The 25,932-nt window shown below is 44.1% G+C and overlaps 1 protein-coding gene and 1 non-coding gene across 3 annotated transcripts in view; one reads left to right on the plus strand and one right to left on the minus strand.

Annotated features, from left to right (window-relative positions):
• The window catches only part of FAM168A (family with sequence similarity 168 member A), a 190,900-nt gene that overhangs the window by 158,828 nt on the left and 6,140 nt on the right, over positions 1-25,932 (plus strand). The window contains exons 3-8 of one of the 2 annotated variants that reach the window (XM_030331163.1): positions 4,908-4,988; positions 9,795-9,821; positions 14,788-14,913; positions 21,856-21,998; positions 23,721-23,895; positions 25,199-25,329. In XM_030331163.1, the coding sequence (XP_030187023.1) occupies positions 4,908-4,988; positions 9,795-9,821; positions 14,788-14,913; positions 21,856-21,998; positions 23,721-23,895; positions 25,199-25,311 (665 nt within the window). In that variant the 3' untranslated portion in view covers positions 25,312-25,329. The remainder of the gene's footprint in view (positions 1-4,907; positions 4,989-9,794; positions 9,822-14,787; positions 14,914-21,855; positions 21,999-23,720; positions 23,896-25,198; positions 25,330-25,932) is intronic. The other variant, XM_030331164.2, reaches the window with a different exon arrangement.
• TRNAM-CAU lies at positions 19,647-19,719 on the minus strand. The gene has a single exon. It is a non-coding gene; the product is annotated as a tRNA-Met (tRNA).

A 25,932-nucleotide genomic window follows, 5' to 3' on the forward strand; every position in this document is an offset into this window, starting at 1 on the left:
AGTGACAGATATAGCTGGAAAGGTAAGTTAGAGCCATCCACTATAAAGGGAGACATTGTTACAAGAAGATAAAATGATGAGCTCAAGCCCCCAAGACAACCTTTCCTCTCAGGTATGGTTACCCCATCAGTCCTGCTTCTTAGAGCCAAGGAAGGTACAAATCAAGCCACTTATGGATGCCCCAAAATGCTACCCTCCATGCTCTTGCCTGGAATGTCCTTCTTTCTCTTTCTTATCCACATCCAGGACACCTAGTGCCCTGCATAATCCCTGGCAGATAGTAGATACTAAAAAATATTGGTTAATGAAGGCCTCTTCTCTGCCCACTCTCAACCTTTATCATGGCACTTTTCAGGAGGCATTCTAACTATCCACTTATCCATCTTTATCCCTCATTAGTTGGTGACTCTCTCAAAGCCAGGGACCCTGCTGAATTTGTTTCTCTTGTTTATAAACCTATCTTAGCTCCGGAATACCGCCCCCCCTCCCCGCCATAATCTCTGCATTGAGTACCTATTTTCTGCCTTATCTGTGCCAGGCTTTAGAGATGCCAGCACCATCATCAACAGAAGCAGCAAGATGAATAATATCGTTGGGAACAAGGAAACAAAACCAAACCAGGAAAGTTGTAGGGAGGAAGACTAGCTTACATTTGATGCCCTTTCTAGAGAAGGAAAGTTGATGGTGGGGAAGAGATTCTCTACTGGCCACAAAGACTATTCACCACCACCTTATGTTTGAGAAGCTCAGATGCTTCCTGTCCAGGCTGAGGGAAGGGGAGGGGAGGAGTGGTGTGTTAATAGAGCGGGAACGAGGAACTGACCGAAAGCTATTGTATACAAGCAAATAAGACATAGTTGTGTCTTCAGGGAGCTTACAGTTTGGGGAGGGTGAGCAGGACAGGAAATATAAACATACCGTTGATGTACAGTGTGATAAGTGCTGTAATTGGGGATACATGTGTCTTCAAATTTGTTCTGTTCTGAAGGGCAGAAGCTACCAATAGAGTTCAGTGAAGTATGAAAAGTCACTTTCAGACCATCAGAGCAATCTCACAGTGTAGTAGGGGTCTCAGGAAAGGAAAGAGTTTGCTATCTGTAGAGATGTAAGAGCTAGGTTGAATGATCCCATGAGTGTGTCATAGAGGAGGCCCTAGACCCAAATGTGAGGGTCCACCAAATGGCCTTTGAGTACATTCTAGCATCAGCAGTCCCTTTTCTTTCTCTCAGCCTCAGGATGTCATTTATAAAACAAAGAGGGTTGGAGGATCAAATAAAGTTCGTTCTATTCAGCCATCTTATATCTGTCAAACACAAGTGAATGAAAAATAATTCTACTTGGAAACATTGAAGGGAGATCCTATAATTGCCCCCCAAAGTAAAAGGCATCTGAAATGACAAAACAGGGGTATGATTACCCTTGGCCTCACAGTTCTCTCACGTGAAGCTGAATATAGATTTCAGCTAGGAGACTGGGTCACTTTGCTTCTCAGATTAAAGCCCTGACTTTCTTCTTGATAAGTAGCAGATCTCCATGATGCTAATTAAGAGACAACAAGTTATCTACCTTGGTTCTGAAATTAGAAAATGATTGAGGGATAAAGTGAGATGAATTTTCTTTGGAGTTGGAAAAGATTTAGGGAAAGGCATACTAACAAAGATACATTATTAAAGTGCAATATTTACAAATCCCAAAGAAGCTTTTAGGGATTTAGGGATTTAATCTTTGACTTTTAAAATCAGCTTTCCATCATCAGTCAAAATACCAATGAGCATTAAAAAGCTGCAGGGAGCAGTGAGACAGGCACTTACCTACTGCTAGTGCAAGTACAAATTGATAGTTTGTCTAGGAAGCAGTTTGGCAAAGTATGTGAAAACTCTTAGCACGTCACTTCTCATCACCTCTGCTGATATTGCCCTGATCTGAGGCCCATCATCTATTGCTAGGAGTTTGCAGTAGCCTTCTAACTGGTCTCTGCTTCTCCACACTGCCCACATTATACTCTGCTTTCAACACAGTGATCAGAGTGACCCTTTTCAAACGAAAGTCAGATCATATTATTCTTCTGCTCAAACCCCTGTGATGTCTTCTCATTTCACTCAGAATGAAAGTGAAGTCCTTTCAATAGGACTATGAGGCCCTGTGTGAACTGTCCAGCCCTTTACCTCTCTGACTTCCTCTACTACTACTGTCCCCCTCAATTGTTCCACTTCAGCCGTACTGGCCTCTTTGCTGTTCCTCGGACACATCCCGTAGGCTTTCCACTTAGGGGCTGTGTACATTTTCCTTCATCTGAAATGCTCTTTCTTTAGCCATCTGCTTGGGTAACTTTATTTCCTTCAAGTCTTTGTGAAAATCTTACCTTCTCAATGTGTCTTATATTGGTTACCCTATTCAATATGGCAGTGCCTCCGTCCAACACTCTGGCACTTCTTACACTCTCTACCCTGCCATTTTTCTCTTTTCCATAGCACTTTAGACTGTGTTTATTCATATTTACTATTTATCCACTGCCTTCTCCTACCTTTTTAAAATATAAGTTCCACAAGTACAGGCATCACGGTGTCTGGCACAGAGTAAATACTCAAATATTTGTTGAATGGATGAGCTTTAAAAATAGCACTATCTTTTGACCTAGAAATCTCACTTCTAGAATCGTTCCTAAAATAGAGATTTAGCCAAAGATTTATTTAGGTTGTTCTCATAGCTGCATTTACTATAATGAAAATTTGCAAACAACCTAAACATCTAAAAACAGAGTCATGGTTAAATGATTTGATATCTACATAATGGAATATCATAAAGATGTTTAAAATAATGTTTTTGAAGAATATGTAGTTAATATGGAAAAATACTTACAATGTTAAAGTGAAAAAGTAGAATATAAAACTACATATACCCGTACCTCACACCATTTACAGAAATGGATTGGTAATCTAAATATAAGAGCCAAAACCATACAACTTGTAGAAGAAACCATAAGGTTAAATCTTCATGACCTTGGATTTGGCAATGGATTCTTAGGTATGACACCAAAAGCATGAGCAACAAAACAAAAAAATAGGTAAATTGGACTTCATCAAAATTAAAAATTTTTGTGCATCAAAGGCATTGTCAAAAGGAAAAGACAACCCATGGAATGGGAGAAAATATTTGCAAATCATATACCTGATTAGGGTTTAATATTCAGATTATATAAAAGATTCCTTAAACTCAACAACAGAACCAAGTGACCCAATTTTTTAAATGGGCAACTATTTTGAATAGACATTTCTCCAAAGAGGTATATGATGACCAATAAGCACATGAAAAGATGCTCAACATCATTAATCATTAGGGAAATGCAAATTGAAATCACAGCAAGATACCACTTCATTCCTACTAAGATGGCTATAATTAAAAAAAAAAAAAAAGGTAAAAACTGTTGCTGAGGATATGGGAAAATTGAAACCCTAATACATTGCTGATATGAATGTAAAATGGTATAGCCACAATGCAAAACAGTTTGGTGGTTCCTCAGAAACCACCAAAGGATAAATGGTAAATAGATGTGGCATATACATACAGCGGATAATTATTCAGCCTTAAAAAGGAATGTAGTTTCAGTACATGCTTAAACATGGGCATATCTCAAAAACATTACGCTAAAGTGAAAGAAGCTAGACACAAAAGGGTAGTATATGATTCCATTTATATAAAATATCTAGAATAGGTAAATTCATAGAAACAAAGTAGATTAGAGGTTAACAGGAGCTATGGTTAGAGGGAATGGGATATCATTGCTTAATGGGTATAGAATTTAGAGTGATTAAAAAGTTTTAGTAACAGATAGTGGGGATGTTTGTACAACATTGTGAACATGATTAATGACACTGAATTATACACTTAAGTGGTTAAAATCACAAATTTTGTAATATGTATTTTGTCCCAGTAAAAATTTCCAAAAAAGGGGCTCCCTGCAGGCTCAGTTGGTAGAGCATGTGACTCTTGGTCTTGGGGTCGTGAGTTCAAGCCCCACATTGGAGAGTAGATTGTACTTAAAAAAAAAAATCCTTTAAAAATTAAACAACAACAACACCAACAATACATAACATGCAGTGGCAGGCTAGATCTAGCTTGTGTGCACCCTCTAGAGCCAGTTGTGAGCGCCTTTTCCCAACTCCTCCTTCAGTGACATCGGTAGCTTGAAATTGGCCACGGTGGGAGTATTTCTACCATGGAACTTGGCAAATGCTAGAAATAGAACTCCACTTCAATCCCCTCAAGCCAGTTGTTAAATATTTACCAGAACACCACTGAATATATGTGAATATATAAAAATGTATAGAAAACTCTCCAGAAGGATAGCTGTTACCACCTCGGGGGAGTAGAGTAGTGTTGCAGCAGGAATGTGAGAGTAAACTTAGACTTTTTACCACATACACTTTGATGGTGTTTCCATTTTTTTTTTCTTTTTTACAATGAGTACATAGACAGACAATTCTTGTACTTTTTTTTAATGTTTACTTTTATTTTTGAGAGAGAGAGAGAGAGAGAAAACACAAGTTGGGGGAGGGGCAGAGAGAGAGACACGCAGAATCTGAAGCAGGCTCCAGGCTCTGAGCTGTCAGCACAGAGCCAGACGCAGAGCTGGAAGCCACGAACTATGAGATCATGATCTGAGCCCAAGTCGGATGTTTAACCAAATGAGCCACCAGGAGCCCCATTTCTTGTGCTATTTTTTTAAAAAAGAAAAATCTGCATGTATTAGGATTGTGGTATTGGTGCCTTTTCTCAAGAGGCTAAAAGCTGGTTATATATACTGTCTGAAAAAAAAGGCCCATGAAGAGGCTGAAGGCCAACCCTGGGACTTGGATTCTGTTTCCTTTTCTTGTCCAATTAATTGGGGCTTTTTTGTCTCTTCACAGGTTACCCTACAGCCTACCCCGCAGCAGCCCCTGCCTACAATCCCAGTCTGTACCCCACCAATAGCCCCAGTTATGCTCCAGGTAAGGAGAAAGTGAAGACAGCAGTGGTGCCTGGGGTGGGAGGTGGGACTCTGTTTGGAAAAACAAACCCACCCGCTGGCCTTTTCCTGTCCTTAATTGCTCTGGACTCCGCCCATCCAGGCCTGATTCTCCTGGGAGTCCCCTCTGGGAACTGGGGGCAGTTGAGCCTAAGGGTTGGGGTGGGAATAGAATCTCCTCTGTTCTCCTTGGGATTTAAGGTTGGCCCATCTTTTCTCTGCTGGAATATCTGAAACATGCATCCTCTTCACAGAACCTTTTCTGCTCTCCCAAACAATGTCCAAATCAGTTCTTTGCTCGGTTTTCCCTAAGGCTGCCATTGAGACACACACAGATGCAAACACACACACCAGACTTCCTGGGTGTGGATTTGGAAGAGAGTGAGAGACTTGCCACCAGAGGATAAAGAACTGGTTTTCAGGCTGAGGCAAGGAACCTATTTTTCACAAATCACAAAGGCCTAGCATTCCTTTATCTTATCCATTCCTGGATAGAGATTGATACAGATTTGAAATGTTAAAAAAATAAAAAATTGTTCTCATTTGGGCTAGGAGCAGTGCAGAGGTCTTACCACCAATACTAACCCTCATACTTAGTGGGTGCTTTAACACTCAAGGGGCCAGAGAAAGAATCTGGATGCTGCATGTAGAAAGTCCTGGGTTTGAATCCTGATTACTCAACTCACTAGTTGTGAGGCCTTGGACAAAATAGTTCTCTCAGAGAAATGTGCTACTTACTTACCTCAGGGGTGTAGATGGTTTTAAGTAAGCTCCTCTTCATTTACTCAACAAGTATTTATTTGTTGAATGTCCTCCACACTAGAATAGAGAAAAAGAGCCATCTTTGCCTAAAATAACTTCTAGTTCATTTGGGAGTTGGCATATAAACAAATTCATAGCTGTGCGGTGTGATGAAAGGGTACAGGATGCTTCACAGGGGGTCTCGCAATAGAGACCTGAGGGAGAAGCAGGAGACATTCTTTTAAGCACATAAGGAAAGAATTGGACATTCTAAACAGAGTAGAGCCTGGGCAAAGGAATGGTGATGTGGGAATGGTTGAAGCACACTGTAGGGGTGGGGATAATAGATGAATCTGAACTACAGATGTCCAAGGGCCAGATTTGGAAAGGCCTTAAATGCCATAATCATATCCCCCCCCCCGCCATGTTCTTGTTTAGTAATGATTATTCTAGAGTTAAAAAGCTTGAAAAGACCTTAGAGATCCTCCAGTTCAGCTCCTTCTCTTGACAAGAGAGATCCAGAAATAAACAGTGTTTTGTCCAAATTACTCAATGATGCAGCAATAGCATATGAACTAGAACCCTTGGCAGATCTTCGAGTTCTTGGTCTCATGCTTTTCTGTGCCAATTCAGCACTCATCCTACTATCGTTCCCTTTCTTCTGGAATATTTAAATAAGAGAAGAACATGGTCTATGTCAGAAGACCTAGATGTGAGTTCTGACTGTCACTTCCTAAATTAACAACCTTAGAGTCACTTGACCTCTCTGAACCTCAGTTGCCCCATTCTAAAGTAGGGATCATTTTGTAATCATACACACGTACATACCGTGAGCTCCCTCTTTTTTGAGAGACAAAGTACTATTTTATGCAAATAAGTGATGTTAACCCCTAAAGTCTTTACATAGGTATGTCATCCCACAGACATTTATTTTGGCCCTGCTCTGCCCAAAGCACTCTGGAAGACACTGCATGTGATTCAGATTTGAGAAAGCTGAAGTCATTGACCTCAAAGAGCTTGTGAGGGTAGGAGTAATCCACAAGCTAAAACGTCTCTATCTCAGCTGAAGTTGGACGCTCAACCGACTGCGCCACCCAGGCGCCCCAATAGTTTATTCTATATTCACTTTTAATCAACAAAATACATATTTCCAAAAAAATGTATAATAGGAGGCAGAAACAATGAAAGCTACAGAAATTTACCCTGATAAAAGATTTAATCAAATTTGATAAGATCTGTCTTAAAAACTATTGTGGTTTTGATTATCAAGTATCTCACAATATAGAAATGATTTAAATTTAAATGCTGTGAGATCTGTGAATTGGCTTGGTAAACTATCTGGTCTAAAACAAAATGAGGTGAGTAATTTCACAAGGTCAGCTAAGATCAGGATGAAGAAGATGCGTGTGTGTAGTCAGGAGGCCACCAGTGACCTACGGAAGCAGAGTCAATGAAATGGGGAGCCCGGGAGTGAAGAAGCAGAGTTAGCAGACAGAGCCTGCTCTTACAAGAGACTTGACTACAAGGGAAAGGAGAACAAGGGAACGTGGGGTTAAAGGAGGCATTTTTTTTAGATGTGAGCATGATTAAGCACGTGAGCATGTAAGCGCTGATGGGAAGGAGCAAATGAGGAGGATAAGTCAGAGAGGCTGCCAGATAGAGCCAGGCCTTCAAGGAAGCTTTGCTGAGGTGGGAGATCTAGAGCTCTGTTCTCTTCTTTGTTTGGGGGAGCAGGTGGACGGGGCTGCCTCACACAGGAGGGCAGCTCTTTCTCTCCGACTACAGGAAAGGTCACAGCTGCATGTGCTTAGAGTAAATTGTCCAGTGGAAAGTGGAGAGTTCTTGTTTAATGACTTTGATTTGCTGTTGGAGAGGTGAACAAGGATAGAGGGAGGGTTCTTAAGGAGAGAGGTCAATGTGTGAAAGCCTTACTGGAAGGAGAAGGATAAGTGTCACCAGCAGGTGACATAGTCGTGTAACAGGAGGCTCCACTGAGGGTGGAGGCCATGAATTCTTCAAGGCTCTAATTCCAGCACTGGGGCATTTTCTCATAATGTTCAGTATTTATGGTGCTGGTTTGTGGAACTGTTTGAGGATTAATTTAGCAAGAAAGTGGAAGGACAGGGAATAAAAATAAATAGATAATATTTGTTGAATGGTTCCTATGTACCAGGGACTATTTTAAGCTCTTTATGGATATTGACTTGTTTTCTATCACAACAAACCTTTGAAGTCATTACTATTGTTATTCCCATTTTCCAAGTGGGAAAACTAAAATTTAGAGGAGTTAGGAACTAGCCCAAAGATCCAAACTCAGGCATCCTGCCACCACACCTGCATGTGGTCTGTGGCCGGCCAGAGAGAAATTGAGAAGTTAGACTAGAGCAACCAGACTAGAGAGAACAGACAGAAGGAGCCTGGGACTGTGGGGAAAAAAAGAGGAGAGATTGGAAAGCTCCCAGCATGTATAAAGTACTGATTAGGTCTTAATTTTAAAACAAACAAATATCATCCCACTTCTAACTTGATTTTCCCCAATTTTATGTTTTCAAAATTTCACCATATTTCTAAGCTGTGACTGAAGCAACCTGACCGTTTCCTTAGAAACCCATACAATCCACTGTAGAGCGTGGTATTCCCACATGGTATCAGAAGGCCCCTAAGTAGAAGCTGGAAGGACTGATTTTGATGTGACCTTGAGCAGATCCCTTTCCTTTGGAGTTAGACACACCCCACTGGTCTGTTCCATATTTTTAGAGGCCAGCCTCTGCATTCACCAGGTCTCCTGACTGCAGTAGGGGAGCTCCTGCTGAGGAAGGGCCGGCTCAAGGGCAGTGTAGGTTACTCTCAGCTTCCTGCTAGAAGCAAGCCATTTGTGATGCTGAGAGATGCCTGTGGGGTAGAAGCCTGCAAAGAGCCAGGCTCTCAGGTTTAAATTTCTCTCAGCTTCTTCAAGGAGACCAAGAAGTTGCTTCAGAGAGAGCTATTTTTAGCAGCTCTGAGTACTCTAAGATGTCATCTGTTCACGATGCAGGGAAACATTTCACTCTTTCATAGGTTCTGAAAGCAGTGTGGGTACTTGGAGCTTTTTTCTAAGCTCTTAATGACTTTGGGGGGTCTTATTTAAGGACCATTTGGCTCTGCAGGAAGCAGGAGCCAACTGAGACTCGTTCTCAGAATCTGAAAACCAAAGGATGTATCACATTATTGGTAATCTGACCTGAAAATGAAAGAAAAGGATAAACAGAATAACTAATGTAGATAGAAATGAAATACCTCCTCACAAGAGATGTGTTTATAAACCATTTTCACCTACTGTCTCACTTGATTTCATAGCGACTTTATGAAGTACAAATACAAATTGTTCCTGTTTTGTATGTGACAAACCTGGAGAAGGGCAAGGGAAAGGAATTTGTGCTTCCTGAATACCTGCCATATTCCAGGCACTGTGTGAGTCATGGCACAAATGTTAATTTTTACTTCAGTCTTGTGTGAGTTGAATCTTCCTGCCTCTAGTTTTGCTCAGAGGTTAAATAACTTGTCCAAAGTTGCACAGCTAAAAAGCAGTGGAGCCAGAATTCAAACCCAGTCTGTCTGACCCTACAGCCCCTCCTGTAGCACCTCACTTCCCCAGAAGTTTCAAGTGATGAAGTACCTCTGCATTGGTCCTAGCCCTCTGGGGCTTTACAGAGAGCTCTTCAGAGGCCACAGGTGATGATTTTGAACCCTGAACCTTTACTTCCTCTCACACACAAAGCCTCTGTCATGTGTGAAGTCCCTCTGCAGTTCAAAGAGCACTAACTTGGGTCAGATGCCTGGAAGATGCAGTGGCCTCAAGGAAGTGCTTCTCTTCAATGAATGGGCTTTCCTGGATGGCAAGTCTGTCATTCCCTCCAGGGTAGAGACACTTCACGCCCTGTGTATTCACTGTTTCTTATGTAGCCTGGGGGAAACTGCTATCTTGAGACAGTCTGTTTTTGTAACTGCAATGTATACTACTTTGCACAAGTTCTTAGTGGTAATTTCAACTAACATTTCTATCCAACAGAGTTTCAGTTCCTGCATTCAGCTTATGGTAGGAGAGCTATTTTTCCTCATCTGTATTATGGCCTATGAATGTGTTATCTCGTAACAACAGTAGATTCCCTCTCCTTCCCTCCCCAAATCCCATCCCTTAGGCTTGGGCTCCCCCAGGTGGCTCAGCAGCAGTTCCTAAAGCATGCAGGAACATGTCTGATGGTGCAAAATCATGGGTTGGAGACACACATGAACCGTCCCCTAGGGCAGCAATGAAGGATCATGGCACTAAAAGGCGTCTTTCCCCTTCCTCACCTCCGGGGTCCCATCTGACCTAGGTCAGAAACTTTCACCCTAACCTGGCTGCTGAATTCAAACAATCAAGTGAACAAAATTCTTGAGCCTGTATGGCTCCTCTCTGTTGGCTTTGTGGCAGCTCCTGTGGAGGAGTACCTGGATCACGCCTATAAGAACCCCAAAACACAATCTGCCCCAGGATCAGATTTTCCATCTCCATTGGCAGTCTGACATGTTTGAAAGACCTGGTTGACTTTAGATACAATCTGTTCCCTTAGCCCAAATCTTGAGCTCTAGCTCATTTTCAGGGCATTTTCCTGGATGGTGAGAGGTGAGGGCCAAGTGTGCTAACTAAGTGGGCAGTGTGGACTCCAGGCCCAAAGCACCACGGGAACTTCTGGGCACCTGTGAGGGTCCCAGCAGTGTAACTGGACTAGGTCCTTTTTGTCACAGACAGTAAGGGACCATGGGAGGGACTTGCCACTTTCACTACTCTCACCTGGGCTGCTCAGGACAATGTTTTCATTAAAATCTCTGCACACTTTCTCAGCTTTTAACCCTGAATTATTTGGATGTTGAATATTGAATTTGTGTATGGCGCATCTTTCAGGAGATGAGCTGTGAAAATTTCTCCTTGCCACTGCTGTGGGCTGAGTGATCTTGGGCAATTTGCTAATGTCTCCAAGCCATAGATAGTGTTTTGTTACAGATGTTCTCTCAGCTCCCTCTAATGTTAGCAGTCTATCCTCTTATAATTTTATTATTTTTTCCAGTCACAGACCTCTCTTATCATTTATGGAGAGTCCATTTTTTGTTTGCCTCAGGATCTATGAACTTGGACAGAAGATTCCATAAAAAGTGAGAGAAGTTCTCATGCTTTCTCACCCCTCTAGTTATAGCATCTGAAATAGAAATACTAAAAAGTATGTGCGGAGCTCTTCTCTTCACAGAATGCTTTGTGCCAGACCCTGCACTGGCTCTTTAGAGATAAAGACTAGTGACACAAGGTCCCTATTCTAAAGGAACTCAATTTAGTGGGGGAGACAGACAAGCCAGCAAGTACAGGGGTTTCTAAGAATCACAGAAACTGGGATAGCGAACCATATGGGATATATGAAGGGGCTGTGGTCAAAGGGTGGGGAAAAGAAAAGACTTCATAGTAGAGGCAAGCTCATGATTGATGGCTTAATAAATCTTTACCAGGTGGCATTTGGGGAAAGACAGGCCAAGAAAAGTGAACCATGAGCAAAAATACAGAGATGTGCTGTGACACTCCTTGGCATATTCTGGGAATGATAAAGTTTGTGTGGCTATAGTGTAGGGTTGGAAAGTGAGAACAGTGAGAGACTAGAGAGATCACAGGGCTAGATCATGAGGGGTCTTGAATGCCACACAAGAAGTTCAGTCTTAGCCTGTAGGCAGTGGAGAACCGTGGAGTGTTCTTAAGATTTTGTGATTAGGTTTAGGTCTTAGAAATGTCTCTTGATTGCAGTTTGTAGATTGAAGTTGGCAGGTGTAAAAACAGAACAATGAGGAAGCAGTTGCAGTAGTTAATGCTTATGAGAACTTAAATTAGAGCTGTCTATAACTGTGGGGATGGAAGACGAGCAGATACCAGAATTAGAAACTGTTAAGACTGGATGACACTTCACTTTGATCCTCACGTCAACAATATGAAGCAATCAGAGAGAAGTTATTACTGCTGTGTTATGAGACAACAAAATAAAGATTAAGTGACTTGCCCAAGGTCCCCCAGCTAGTAAGTGGCACAGCCCAGGTTAGAACTCAGATTTCCTGACCTACTGCATTATTCAGGATGATGGTCCCTTGCTGCCTCTCTTCCTTGTAAGTGTGCTTAACAGATTGTTCAAAGTGTCAGAGGGCGTGAGGGCCCCGTATCCAGGGAAGTGAACAACCCAGCACCTGGATGTGGGCAGCATGCTGTGACTGGGCCATGGCCCTTCACTGCCAAGGGTGTGTTCTCTCTCACTCTCTCTCTCTCTCTTTCTCCCTTTCTCTCTCTCTCTCTCTCCTTTTGAAATTGAAGAATACATATACAGTAGTACATAAAGTGCACTAGTCTCAAATGTACAGCTCAGTAATATTTGACATATGTATACACTTGTATTTTACTACCACCTAGTTGAAAGTGTAGAACATTTCTAGGAGCTGGTACCTTTCATGGCACCCAAGAGCGGGCATGCCTGTCAGAGCAGCCTCCTCTATTACTGTGCCTCTAAAGTTTCAGTTGGATTGTCTCTATCCCACAACTGAGCTCTCAGTTGCTACCACCAACAGAGTGGGTTACTTTAGAATTTTACATGGAAGAGGAAGATCATATGGCACAATACAACAGACCAATGAGGAAGTCAAGTTGACAGCTAATATTTGTTGGTTTTTGTAGTCTTCATATTTGTCCAGTTTTAAATTATAAAGTACTCAAATACAGAGAGAAACATAGAAAATCCCAATATTTGTTTTCTTTTCTTTTTTAATGAAACCAGAAGGAAATACCCACTTCTTCAGGACATACACAGTTTAGTTCACTTGATCAGTTAGATAAGACATAATCAAAGGCACAGTCGCACTTGCTTCTTTCCTGGTTAATCTGGAATGTTATTTTATTGTGCATAATGCTGTCTTGTTCACTCTCTGGTTGGCGTGTGGCTGTGTTGCATCCCCAGCTAGCCCATAAATACCTTGTGTGCGGTGACCATGACCCACATGTGTTCCTGTCCACTGTGGCGCTCCCCTCAGTGCTGAGTGCAGTGTAGGCTTCAGTTACTCTTTGGTTAATCTTGATTTGCTTTAATTGTCATGCAGTCCTTCAGACTGATGTCAGACTTTTGGCTTATGAGGAAAATTATGGTGAAGTATGCACCACTTGGGGGAAAAAACTGGCCTGGAACAGGACATCCAAATTTTATGTGGCTAAATTCAGGCCTTCTGCTCCCTGATGGAACCCTGTAGGGTCTTGAGGACATCTGACTTCTCAGAATTACATGTTTCACTTTTTAGGAAGTTGTTTGGAGTGACCAGGGCTTTCCAGCCACATTGAGTGGCAGATTCTAAATTTGGAGACATCTTGATAAGATTTTTCAACACTAATTGGATCCTTTATTAATCCCCACCCCCTGCTCCCACCCCGGGGAAAAGAAACTCAAGGTAATTGTTTAAAATTGACTGCCCTCCTCCTGTATTGTTTGCAGAGCCATGTCATGGTGTCCAGCAAAGGCTTTGGACTCTGCATGGAATTCTGCTGGGTGTCCATTTCTTCTGCCAGAATTCTCCTTTTAGTGTCACTTTCCTGCCCATGATTTCCTTCTCATTTCTCAGCATCTGCTGTATATATTGCGGGCCATTAATGCAAGCGCAGAGTCAGCCTAGAACAGCTACACTTCTAGCCTTAGTTTGGCAAAACAGCAGGGTCCTTGACCTCTTCCTCTGGCCGCAGTACTCGCAAGGCCGAAGGAACCAGAGGCATTACCTGTTACCTGGATGGGCAGAGGGGTTATGGGATCTCTCTGGAGGTGGGCTGTCCTTGCCCTGGCAGAATCAGAGTGGACAGGCATACTTCTCATGCCACCGTGCTGCACCTTAGCCCCTTGTTAAAATGTTTCCAGTATATCCAACTATTGGCAGTGTAGCCCCCACATCCTGCTACTGTTCTTTAGAACCCCTCATACCCAAGATGTTATTTGAGTGGAAAAGATACTATTAAAATTGTTCTTCCTACTCTAAATAGAAATTTGGGTCAAGAATGGTTTCTCCTTTAGGAGAAAGTATATCAAGAGAAATCTCTAAAAAGTTAGGCATTTCCCCCCTTTGAAACCCTCTTTCCTCTCTCCTTCCCCACAGGATACCATGAAGGTAAGTTTTTTGAGTCATTCCCCACTTCCAGATCATATGAAACATCATCCTTCAAATTTCTCAGGCTAAGCTTCAGGTGAACCTGAGAAGTGTCTGCAGATTTCAGACTGGGCCTCATCTCTGTTTTACACCTATCCCAAGTTTGACATAGAATTTCTTAATGGCCCAGCAGATCATCTCTAATTCATGAGGAGATATCTCAGGTGGGGCACAGCAGCACCTCAATAGGAGGTATAAAGGGTGTGCAAGATGTTTATCTGTCTGGCTCCAGCTGGGTGTACAGAAGAAGAAGGAATGGGAAGAGCCCCTGTGGACAGCCTATGCCTCCTGAACCGCCACAGTTCAGTCCCTTTAAAAGAGATGGCAGTCCAGCAAGGTTCATGTCACGTGATAATTCTTTTGAGGTCTCTCTTTGAAAACAACTTATTAAATACCCCCCAGGTGAGATTTCAGACATGAAAAATGAGTACTTGGTTGATGTGGCCCAGTACACAAAGGCTCCAAGTTGTGATATATTCATAAGAAAGCAGCTAAGGAATATCCCAGAGCCTTAGGCCAGAATGTCAGTAGGAGGTGGTATTCATAGGCATCTTCATAAGGTTTTGGTAGTGGATAGAAAACCCTGGCTCTCTTAGTGTAAACTCAGATTTCCTTGGTTTCAAATCATTTGGAAGCTCACTTCAGCACTCCCCGCAACCCACTCGCCCATCTCAGAAAGGCTGAACCATCCTGTGTGTCTGAACAGGGCCCCTTGGGTTATATGTTTCCATCCAGCACAAGACCCTTGCTTTGTGTCTGTGATTGGTGGTGCCCACTTCTTATTTCTGCCTAATGCCATTCTTGTGTCTTCCCTTAAGCAACTCTGCTGATGAAACAGGCCTGGCCACAGAACTCGTCTTCCTGTGGTACTGAAGGCACCTTCCACCTCCCAGTGGACACCGGGACCGAGAACCGAACTTACCAAGCATCCTCTGCGGCTTTCAGTAAATACAGCCTGTCTCCTCCTTTCCTTGTTCCCCTTGGTTGGGACTGATTTGTCTCTTAGAAAGAAAGGAAAGGGCACTTTTAAAACTGACCTTGTAAGACACTTATTTTAAGAGGTTCTCCTACCCACACAAAAAATTGACCTTCCTCATACAGGGAAGGTCATCCTCTTTGATCATGTACCCTGCTTTGGGGAGACACAAAGCAGTGAGGGAGGGAGGAGGAAGTATGCACCTGGCCAACAAGTTTGATAAGGGAAGAACTGTTACTACATTTTAAAGGAAAGAACATTTGAAGGCCTATGGACCTTTGGACAGAGAGGGCTCCTCTAGCTAGCACAGGGTTTCACAACCTTGCCATTATGGACTTCTGGACCAGATAGAAATTCTTTGTTGTAGGGGGCTAACTTGTGCATTGTAGGATGCTAAGCAGAATCCCTGGCCTTGCCCCGCCCTCTTTCCCCTCCATCCCCGGATGCCAGCAAACCCTCATTATGGCAACCAAAATATCTCTAAACATTGCCAAGTGTCTCCTGGGGAGGCAGAATTGCCCCCTGCATGAGAAATATTCTCCGAGTGGAAGCTACCCTGTGAGAGCAAGGTATGTACAGGGAATCCTCAGGGAAGACAGAAACCATCTGGCCAATCAGATTGGTTATGTTCATCTTGAGGTTCAGTGGGGTGACTGATGGTTTCACCTTCACACCTGATGTTTACTTTTTTTTAATGTTTATTTATTTTTGAGAGAGAGACAGACAGACAGACGGAGTGCAAGTAGGGGAGGGGCAGAGGGAGAGGGAGACACACAGTCTGAAGCAAGCTCCAGGCTCTGAGCTGTCAGCACAGAGCCTGATGCAGGGCTCAAACTCAAGAACTGCGAGATCATGACCTGAGCTGAAGTCGGACGCCTAACCGTCTGAGCCACCCAGGTGCCCCCACACCTGATTTTTAATACAAGATGTCTCTGTGGGTAAAATGAGGACCAGTGTTTAGAAGTTACTGAGTGGCATTTTGACTCCATATAAGGAAGACTTTGTGCCTTGTTGGAGCTGTCCCAAAGAGGAATGGCTGGCTTTGGTTGTGGGGAGTGCTTTTTTCTTAAGTTGTGCCAGCAGAAGCTTGACATACCCTTAAGAGGGATATTGCAGATAAAGCCTGATAGTTTGTAGTTCAGTAAATTATTAATCTATTAAGTGGATTAAATGAATATGCTGCATTTTTTTCTTTTTTTTAATACCCAATGTTATTTTCTCCTTAGTTACTGTTGCCCCTAGATGTCGTCATCAACTTACATTTAAACAACCTAACTCTTCACCTTTAGAGAATTTGCTTTCATTATCACCCTCTCATTTAATCTACACTACAGTCTTATTATGGTGGATTTTTATTCAGGTTTGAAAGCTGAGGCCCAGAAAGGTAATATGTCCAATGTCATCCAAGTAGCAAGCAGCACAACTAAAAAGATATCACTCAGGTTTAAATTTCAGGTTAAGTTTATTGACTTTTTTCATGAGATTAATTGTACTCATTAAGAGAGGGATGGCAGTAGTAGGGAGTTTTCTCAGGTATCTCAGGTAGAATTGAGCGAACATATATGTAAATGGGTTTATACATACACATATTTTCTCTTAAACCCACACGTGATTGTACATGCATATAGACACACCTACTATAGTTTAGCAGAAAGAGGCCTGGGATGGAGACCAGAAGAGTTGGATTCTAGACTTGGTTCTGTACAACCTTGGATAATTTATGTCCATGCTCTGGACCTTGGTTTTTCCAACTGTAAAATGAGGGGGCTGGACTAGGCCCTCTTGAAAGTTCTGTCTAGCTGTTAGACTCCTGATTCTGTCACCAGAGTGCTGTGTACTCAATATCTACCACCCCAGCAGGGACCTTTCTAGCTACCCTGCCCATAGTTGACCAGCCAGCCTTTGCTCACATATATATCTCCAGGGTATTCATTCCCTCCACAGGCAACCCTTTCTACAGTGAGAATGTCTGAATATTAGAAGGCTTCACCTTCTCCTGTGTTGAAATCTTCCTGAAGTCCCATTGAAATGTCCTGCAGCTACCTCCCACTGTCCTCACAGGCTGTCACAGTCGCTGGAAAGGACCACAATGTGCCCCTTTTCTTTAAAGCCAGTAGTGTGTGAACCTGTGGAATTTTTAAATAGAGGCTGGCTCGCCTGCCCCTCCCACTCCCACCAGGCTTCCTCCGACACAGATTTTGTGGCTTCTAATTGCTACAGAAAATTCAGGGCACTTTAACAAATTCAGTTTAATTTTACTAACACTTGCTAAGGCTGTTTGTAATTGGGTCTCCCTCCTACTTATTCCACACTCTCTTGTTCGGCTATCAACAAGGAGACTTGGGGGTCAAGGCAAGACTCAGACATAGAGCTTTGTTCAGACATGTAAATCTGATGGTCAATAAACCGATTAGTCTAAAAGGCATCCTTGATGTAAGGATCAATGCCTTTGAAGGTGGTAGGGGCTCTCCAACTGAAAAAGATTTATGGTAGTACAGAAGGATTGAAGAGAGGGCTAAAACAGTTTTTATCTCACTAATGTGCAGACTCTATTTATTTTCCTGTTTGATGGACCCTAAAATTATAGTTAGGGACCTGAGAGAAAGAATAGGGCCTCATAAACAAAGCCTCTTTCATAAGGCAGAGCTGGGACTTCTAGTGATCTAATTCCCTTTTTTCTGTCACAGTATTGCCTTTAATGAAATGATGACATGAAGGCCAAAATGCCAGATGTCCAAGATTGGACTGCAGAGACCTATAACTCAGAAAGGAACCGCTGCCCAGGTCATGGGAAGCCCTGAACTCTGAGCCAGCTCTGCACTGATTCGCTGTGCGGATTTCGGGAAGGTCGCTGCCCCCCTCTCAGCTCCAGATTCATTTGAAATGTAAAAAGTTGAATGCAAGTCTCTAATGTCCTGAAGGCATAGCATTCCAAAGTCTTAATCCTGTGACCTTCAGACTTAGGTAGAAGTCCATTCACAAGTGCCAGACCTCCAGTGAGGGAGCTGAGTCTAAGTTCATTTCAGGAAAATCAGTGAGGTTTTTTTGTTTTTTGTTTTTGTTTGTTTTTGCATCATCAAGCCCAATAGCTTCTTTTACTTAGATGCACAGAATAACAAATCCTAAATTTTGCCTTACCCAAGGTAGCTGAGGCTATAGCTCCAGGGGACTTTATAATCCTCAGTGGTACGGACAGGACTGTCAGTTGTACAAAGTCCACTGCAGTGATTTTCTCATAAGTCTCACTGAAATACTCAGAGACTTAGAATATCAACACTAGAATGCCTTCTGATACTATCTAGTCCAAATGAGGGTATTCCTGGAGAGAAGAATTGACCTGACTCACTGACAAAGCCCAGGATGGGAACCCAGGCAGTTTCTGCAGCCTCTTAACACAGGTGGAAACCTTGAGAACTATTGTAGTTGGAGGAAGGAGCACTGGGTCCTGAGTCCTGGCGAGCAGTTGCTCTGTCTCAGCCATCTGTCCGTCATCTCATCTGTGAAATGTCTGTGTTGGGGGCTTAATGATCTCTAGCTCTGCTTCTTCCTTCTCAAACTGTCTGGACAAATGAGCAAGGCCTTCTTCTGCAACATCATCTTTTGGCTGCCAAGGGTACTCTGGCTGCTGATTTGTATTCTGAGTATATGTGTATCTCATTTCATAACATGAAGAAAGGGAAACATTTTCAGAAAAAGTTATTCTTAGACTTGGAAACCAAATTCTCCTGCAGACTCTTGGTGCTTTTTGATTTTCCTCAGAGAGATAACCTCAATACTTTGTAAGGTGGTTGATTGTCCTTGTGGCATAGAGGAATAGAGCAGCCTTCCCCTAGGGATAGAAATTCCAGAGCACATTCTTGGGGAACATAAAGGAAAGTTGCCAGTATTGTTGGCTTGTTAACTTGAAAGAATTGTGAAGTCATGGTATTTTAAACCATACAGTTTTAGAATCTTAGAATCCTGGAGTCTGTGTTCCAAGTTGGATCACACAATGGAAGTCATAGTTTAACCTCTCTATTGTAGTCTTTCAGACCAGTCTCTGCTTGCACACCACCAGGGCAGGAAGCTTACTAAGTGTTTCTCTATACAGTGAGAGAGAGAAAAGAATAATAGCTCACCTTTATGAAATGCATTTAATGTGTCAGGCACTATTCTGAGGGCTTAGCAATTATTAATTAATGTATTTATCACAGCAACCCAATGAAATAGGTACTGTTGTCCCCATTTTACAGATGAGGAGACTGTTGTTTTCTACAGCTGTTAAATAGCAGGGCTGGGGTTCGGACCCAGGCAGTCAGTCTGGCTCCAGACTACTCATAACCGCTACTCTGTGCTGTATAGCTTTCAGAGACAGGTATCTTAGGATTCAAGGGTATCCTGCCCTTCTGCATAGAAAAGAGATGCTCTCCACTCTGGCAGGACTCCTCATAACCTTATTTTATTCCTTTAAATCAGATTGAGCAAGCTATCCCTGTAGAAGTCCAAATAATAAATACTGTAGGCTTTTCAGGCCATATGGTCTCTGTCATAACTACCGTTGTAGCAGGAAAGCAGCCATAGTTGAGAAGTAAATGAATGGACATGGCCGTTACAATAAAACTTTGCTTACCAGATAAGTTGCAATTACAAAAACTGTAGTTTTCAGGTTTTATGTATTCATTTATTTATTTAATTTTATGGTTTATTTTTTAGTAATCTCTACACCCAGCATGGGGCTCGAACCCATGACCCCAAGATCATGAGTCGCATGCTCTTCCGACTGAGCCAGCCAGGCGCCCCTATAGTTTGCCTGTTTTAAATGTTAATAGCGTGCATAAAAGATTCAGTGGTAAATTAAATTTGTGAATAGTCTCCTGCATATCCCTATCTTGGAGATTCATAGTTCATCCTGTCATTTTAAAACTTCTCAGGGTCATGGAATAAAAAACAAACCTATTTGTCTCTATTCTACGTTACTGCACTTTTTTTTTAAACAGTGATTAAAATCCTTCAGAATGCTATAGTTCATCGCACAGTCTTGGGACATGCCCATTTTGAGAACCCCCACTTTTGTTTTACAGATTAAAAAAGCGTGCCTCCAAGGTGAAGTGCCCCTTAGATGGCTCCTTGTAGATATCACAGACTTAGACTTCTGTCTGCCCCTGCAGTATCTGCTTCACCTGCCTTGACCACATATCATAATTAGTGCCACAATCTAGAAACTTGGAGGAATCTGCTCCAGACTTCTCTCAGCTGATTCGCACCTCCATGTCTAGTTTCTCTTTTTTCATAATGCTACCTTCTCCTGAATGTATTCTTTCCACTCCATCTTCATTGCTACTTATTTCCCAAATGTATTTGACCACAAAACCAGTTTCTCGTGGAATAAACTATGGATCTGCAGATGGAAAAGTAAATGACTTGATTCCAGGGAAGAGGACAAGGATGCCTTTCGGTGGTGCCTTTTGTGGTGACCAAATAGCAGCGTTCATATCCTACTGAGTACTTCATCAGGGTCCGGGAGGTGGGGGGGGGGGGGGGGACGCCAGGCCAGTGCTGTGGATGGAGACAGATTTGTGACCTTACAGCAGCTTGCTTTTACTTGGGGATAGGGTAAAAGAGACCTAGGATCTTTAGAAAAATGGGATTTTAGTTCAGGAGGAGATCTTCATTCTTAGCCTTCTGATTTAACAAAATAGGAAACTAAAGCCCAGACACTTGATAATAGGCACACCAAATTGGAAAAAAAAAAAAAGCCTGAAGTGAAGCCTTGGTCTGTTTTCTTCCAATAAAGCACCCCTCTCTGCTCTGCCCCCCAGTCCCTTCTTGCAGAATCAGCACCACGTTGCTGACAGTCCTTGGTGAGCATCTTGTAGGTGAAAGACCTTACTTTGAGACAGGAGAAGGTCAGTGATGTACCAACCAGACTGAGCCTGGATGGGAAGCCCAGGGAAGAAGTATCAGCAACACCCCATTGGAGATCCAAAGCCAAGGTCTTCTGGCACTGTCCCTTCAACTTAGAAAGAAGGAGCAGTTTGTAAAAACACTTGCCCTTTCTGAGCCCGTTGTATAAAGTAAGAGAGTTAGGGGTCACTTGATGATCACTTGGTTTCCATAGAATCATTTCATTTTGTGTTCTGTGAGTACACAGTCTTGTTCCTGGGTGATTTATGTCTCAGCTTTTTCCTGTGGACATAGGATCTGACTCTATTTTCCAGAACAGTCAAAGGTAGCACAGTTTAATCGAGTCGCTGATTGTGAGCTCCCTGGGGCCTAGGTTTCAGGTTGATGTGAACTTTCATGACCCCTGACTTGAGGCAGAGGTGGTTCCCTCCAAGCCCCAGGAGTGGGGGGAAAGGCTGGCTCTGAATGGTGTTTTCTGTGGGCTTTTCACCTTAACCCTCTCAGGGAAGAAGGGGAATGTGGGAGAGAGAATTCCAAAAAGAGAGACACAAGGAGAGAAAAAGAATAAGGGGGAAAACAAAAGAGAAACAGCAGCAGAAGACACCTGGGCTGCTGAGTGAGGAGACAGAAAAGCAGGAAGACAGAGCGCAATAAAGGGCAAGTGGGCGGAGGGTCTCCTGTCTGTGTGTACGTGCCTGTCTCACGGCATGTAGACAGAATCCCAAACTGTCTGAGCTGCAAGGTCCCTTAGGAGGTCATCTGGTTCCAGCCTCTTATTTTATATGTCATACCCCTGAGACCCAGAAAAATACAAGATGCCAGAATCACTTGTGTGCCCTGTGCGCCAGGACTGAGGGAGCTGCCTCTGGGGCCAAGGCTTTCTGGGTGGAGCCCTGTTCATTGTTCTCATCTGTGTTTCCAGCCTGGAATCAGCCCATCCTTGTCTGGGGAGTCGTGACTGGGACCTGCTACCTTCTGACAATGTTCTGTCCACTAACTGGAAGTCTCTCTTATTGCCTTGGTACAGGATATACTGCAGGGACACCGTACAAGGTCCCACCGACCCAGAGTAATACTGCTCCGCCCCCCTACTCCCCATCACCCAACCCCTATCAGACGGCCATGTATCCAATCAGAAGTGCCTACCCCCAGCAGAATCTGTATGCCCAGGTAGGTGCACGTGGAAGCCTGGGCCCACCACTTCTGCAGGTAAAGGAGTGACCAGCCTAGGAGGGTTGGGGGTGGGTGAGGAAGAGAGGGAAGGCAAGTTCATGGCTCTGGCCACTTGTCACTATTATATCATAGAAACGGTAGCCCTGTAGCCTACACACTCCCTAACCCCACCTCAGCCCCCCAGGGGTGATGCATGAAGCCATTGAGATGAATAGCGCCCAGAATGTCAAAGGAGCAGGGGCCCCTGGAAATCATCTAGCTCAATTCCTTCTTTTTTTTTTTTCTGGAGAGAGAGAATGAGGGGGAGAGGGAAAGAGAATTTTAAGTAGGCTCCACGCCCAGTGTGGAGCTCAATACAGGGCTCAGTCTTACCACCATGAGACTATGACCTGAGCTGAAATCAAGAGTTGGATGTTTAACTGACTGAGCCACCCAGGCACCCCACTCAATTCCTTTTTATACAAGTGGGGAAGATGAGACCCAGAGGAGAGTGAGTTGTCCAAGGTCACACAGGGAGCTGTTGGTTGAGTCAGGATGAGACCCCATGTGTCTTGGGCTTCTCTCCCTAACCTCCACACCTACTCTTCCTTGATAAAGTCTGTGAGCTGAACAGGGAGGAGATAAGTTCTCAGGCTCTGTCACCAGTTCCCTGTGTGACCATCAGTAAGTTATTTCTCTGAGTGCCTTAGTGTCCCCATCTGGGCTCTTTCAGCTAAAGAGAATGTGTGTACTCTGAGGGGATGGCTATGACAGGGACTATATGAGGCTCCAGCATACCACATGGCACATTTTTTCTGGGGTGACAGTTCTACATGAGGTTTTTAAGTAGTGAGGAGAACACTTTTTGATTTAAAGAACAGCTACATTGTAGAATAGAATGCAAAACTTTTAAAAGATAGAACAGTGGGCTGGAGATCGTTTTTCTGGTTTGTGGTAGGCTGCTTTGCGCTATGTTTTCAGACCTCTGGGATTATAAACCCATATTCTGAGGCTCCTGTCATTAGTTAGTAGAGGCATTGGGAAAGCTCTGGAGTAAGATGACCCAGGGGGCTGTGTCTACTCCCCACAAAGGTCACCAGGCCTGTGGGCTGTGGCAGCAGGAAGCAGCCATGTGATCTAGGCAGTGGGAAGTCACCTAAGACAACGGTCTCCATCCTCACCTCTTTGCCTAAAGAGAAATAGTAAGAGACATCTGGGGAAATGCTCTGCATTTGTGACAGTCCCCAGTAGGTAAAACGGCAGTACTGGCACCAGTGTGATCGCCCCGCTGGTAATTCCTCATGTGCATGCACACGCAGTGGTCTGGATTCACCAGCCCCATCCATATCCTCACTCACTGACTGTGGTCCCTGCCTTTACATTTTAGGCAGCTCATAGAAGCACACTGCAGTAAGATCCACCCATTTTAAAATGTCAGAATTCGGGCTGTTACCTATTAGATCACATAGCAACCCTAGGAGCAAAGCAGGACAGGGTTGGAGCCTTATTTTTCGTAATTCATAACGAAAAGCTGAGCCCGTTACTGCACAGTCCAGAGTCACGTAGTAAGACAGACACAGAGTCCCAACTGGGGCCCAGACCTTGTATCTCTAGGTCCATGCTTATCTGGCCCTATCCCATAGGGTCTGGGAGGAACAGGCTCCCCCTCCCTTTTCCTCCTCCCCATGTCCTACCCCACATCTCCAAAAGCTTGTGTGACCTCGGCCTCTTTTCCCTCAGGGAGCCTACTACACACAGCCGGTGTATGCTGCCCAGCCCCACGTCATCCACCACACCACAGTTGTCCAGCCCAACAGCATTCCCTCCGCCATCTACCCAGCGCCTGTTGCTGCCCCCCGGACCAACGGTGTGGCCATGGGCATGGTGGCCGGCACCACCATGGCAATGTCAGCAGGTGAGGGCAGCATCTATGTCAGTGTCCATCCCCCTTCTCCAGAAACTCATGACAGACTGGAGAACACAGTCATGGAATCGAGTGTCCCATAGCATGAGAAATTCTGTTCTGGGGGTTTCTGGGAATCTTGTCCATAGGGATGAGAAAGATTTCACTGAGGAGGACATACTGAGCTAGACCTTAACGGGTGAACAGAAGCTAACCAGAGAGATGGAAGAGGGGAGGGAGGGCAGTCCAGGTGGAAAGAACATGAGCATAACACGTTCACAGAATGGAAATGGTCCAAGGCCCTTAGAAAAAAGGGGCATGGAGTTGGAAGAGCAGCTGGAGTAGTCAGCAAAGTAAAGTGGGGAGCTAGCAAAGGGGTTCAAGCAGAGGAGAGATGGTTTTTGTTTAAACGTTCTCGGCTGCAGGGTGGAGGCACAGTTATGTAGGAGAGGCTGGAAGCAGGTAGGTCGGTGGGGAGGCTGTCATTTAGAGGAAAGATGATGGCACTAATACTCTGGTAGCAGCAGGGTTCTAGAAGGGAGTGCACGGGGCTAATGTTATTGAGCAGGCAGAAGCTTAAGCCCCTGTCCAATAATTAATTGTAAGGCATGAGGGAACCCTTTTCCATTTCTGGCTTACTCCAGAAATCACATCAGAGCCCTGCCCTTCAGGAACCCTGAGGATAGGGATGGAGACGACACCGGGAGAGTAAGTTTAGGGAAGTCTCTGGATGTGCAGACATTCAAAAGAAGAGCGTGAGATGACAAGAGGGTTGTGGATAACTTTTAGAGACCCAACTTTTAAAGAATCATTTGAGGGAAGAGAGTACAAGGGGTCTAGTGGGCAGCGGGTGAGAATTGGGATTTTATGTGGCCCCCTAATGTAAGGGGTTGTTGAGGCCTCATTCCCTAAATCAGGTTAGCAAGCTATCGAATATCTGCTTGGTGCCAGCCTTCGTTCTGGTCCTGGGGACCAGTTACTGATAGATCAGACCAGAGCCCTGCCTTTAGGAACAGCAGGGCCCATGGGAAATACAACCATATAAACCAACAATTTCCACTCGGTAGATTGCAAAAAGCATACAAAGAAGAGTAGAAGGAGGCCACTGAAGATGAGTGATTGACTCTGTCTTGGCGTATCAGCAAAATTTTCCCTAACGAGATGAAGCCTGGCAAGGTGGGAGGGGCAGGAAGTTCATGAGCAGGTGGGGGGCCCAGGTTGGGGAGCAGTTGTGTGAAAGACCATGGCTTCATCCTCTTCATCCCAATACCCTGGGACAGCCTCACTGGGTTTACTCTTCTCTCTGGATGCTCAGGTACCCTGCTGACTGCACCCCAGCACACCGCGATTGGGGCACACCCTGTGTCCATGCCAACATACAGGGCCCAAGGGACCCCTGCGTACAGCTATGTGCCCCCGCACTGGTAAAGCCTGCAGCCCATCCAAGTGAGTGGGGCCTGGGCTGGGAGAGGTAGGAGGATGACCAAATACCAGAACTGCCCCTAGCAAAGCACAGGTGTTGGTAGGAGCCAGTGACAGTTACCAGTTGCTTTCCTGCTCTGAGTTCAGTAATATTACCCTTAGTGATAGCTGTCACTTTCCATATGTTCTAGATACTCTACGTATGTTATCTCATAATCCTTAGAGCAGCTCTGTGAAATGAGGATTATTAGTTCTGTTTTACTGATAAATGCATAGTTCAACATCACTTAACCAGTAAGAATTAAGCTGGAACTTGAACTCCAGCCCTCTAGTGCTAAATTCTGTGCTCTTTACCCACAGTCTCTAGACTTCCTTTAACTCTGGTCCTCATTCTTCAGATGCAATCTTAGCTTAATCAGATGTTGGTGATGATAGTGGGGGAGGGGGGCGGCTGGAGACCTTGGGCCAACATCCCCCCCCCCACCAGCTTCCTTACTGCCCTCGACTGCTCCTGAGGGACATCAACTTTTAATAACTCTGCCCTACCTCCTGATCTCCCCTACCCTCCACGTCTTCCAGGAGCTCTCGGTACTGGACAGGAAGCAGGCAGCTCCACTAGGGAGGCAC

This window comes from Lynx canadensis, chromosome D1 (assembly GCF_007474595.2).
Source record: "Lynx canadensis isolate LIC74 chromosome D1, mLynCan4.pri.v2, whole genome shotgun sequence".
Lineage (NCBI taxonomy): Eukaryota > Metazoa > Chordata > Mammalia > Carnivora > Felidae > Lynx > Lynx canadensis.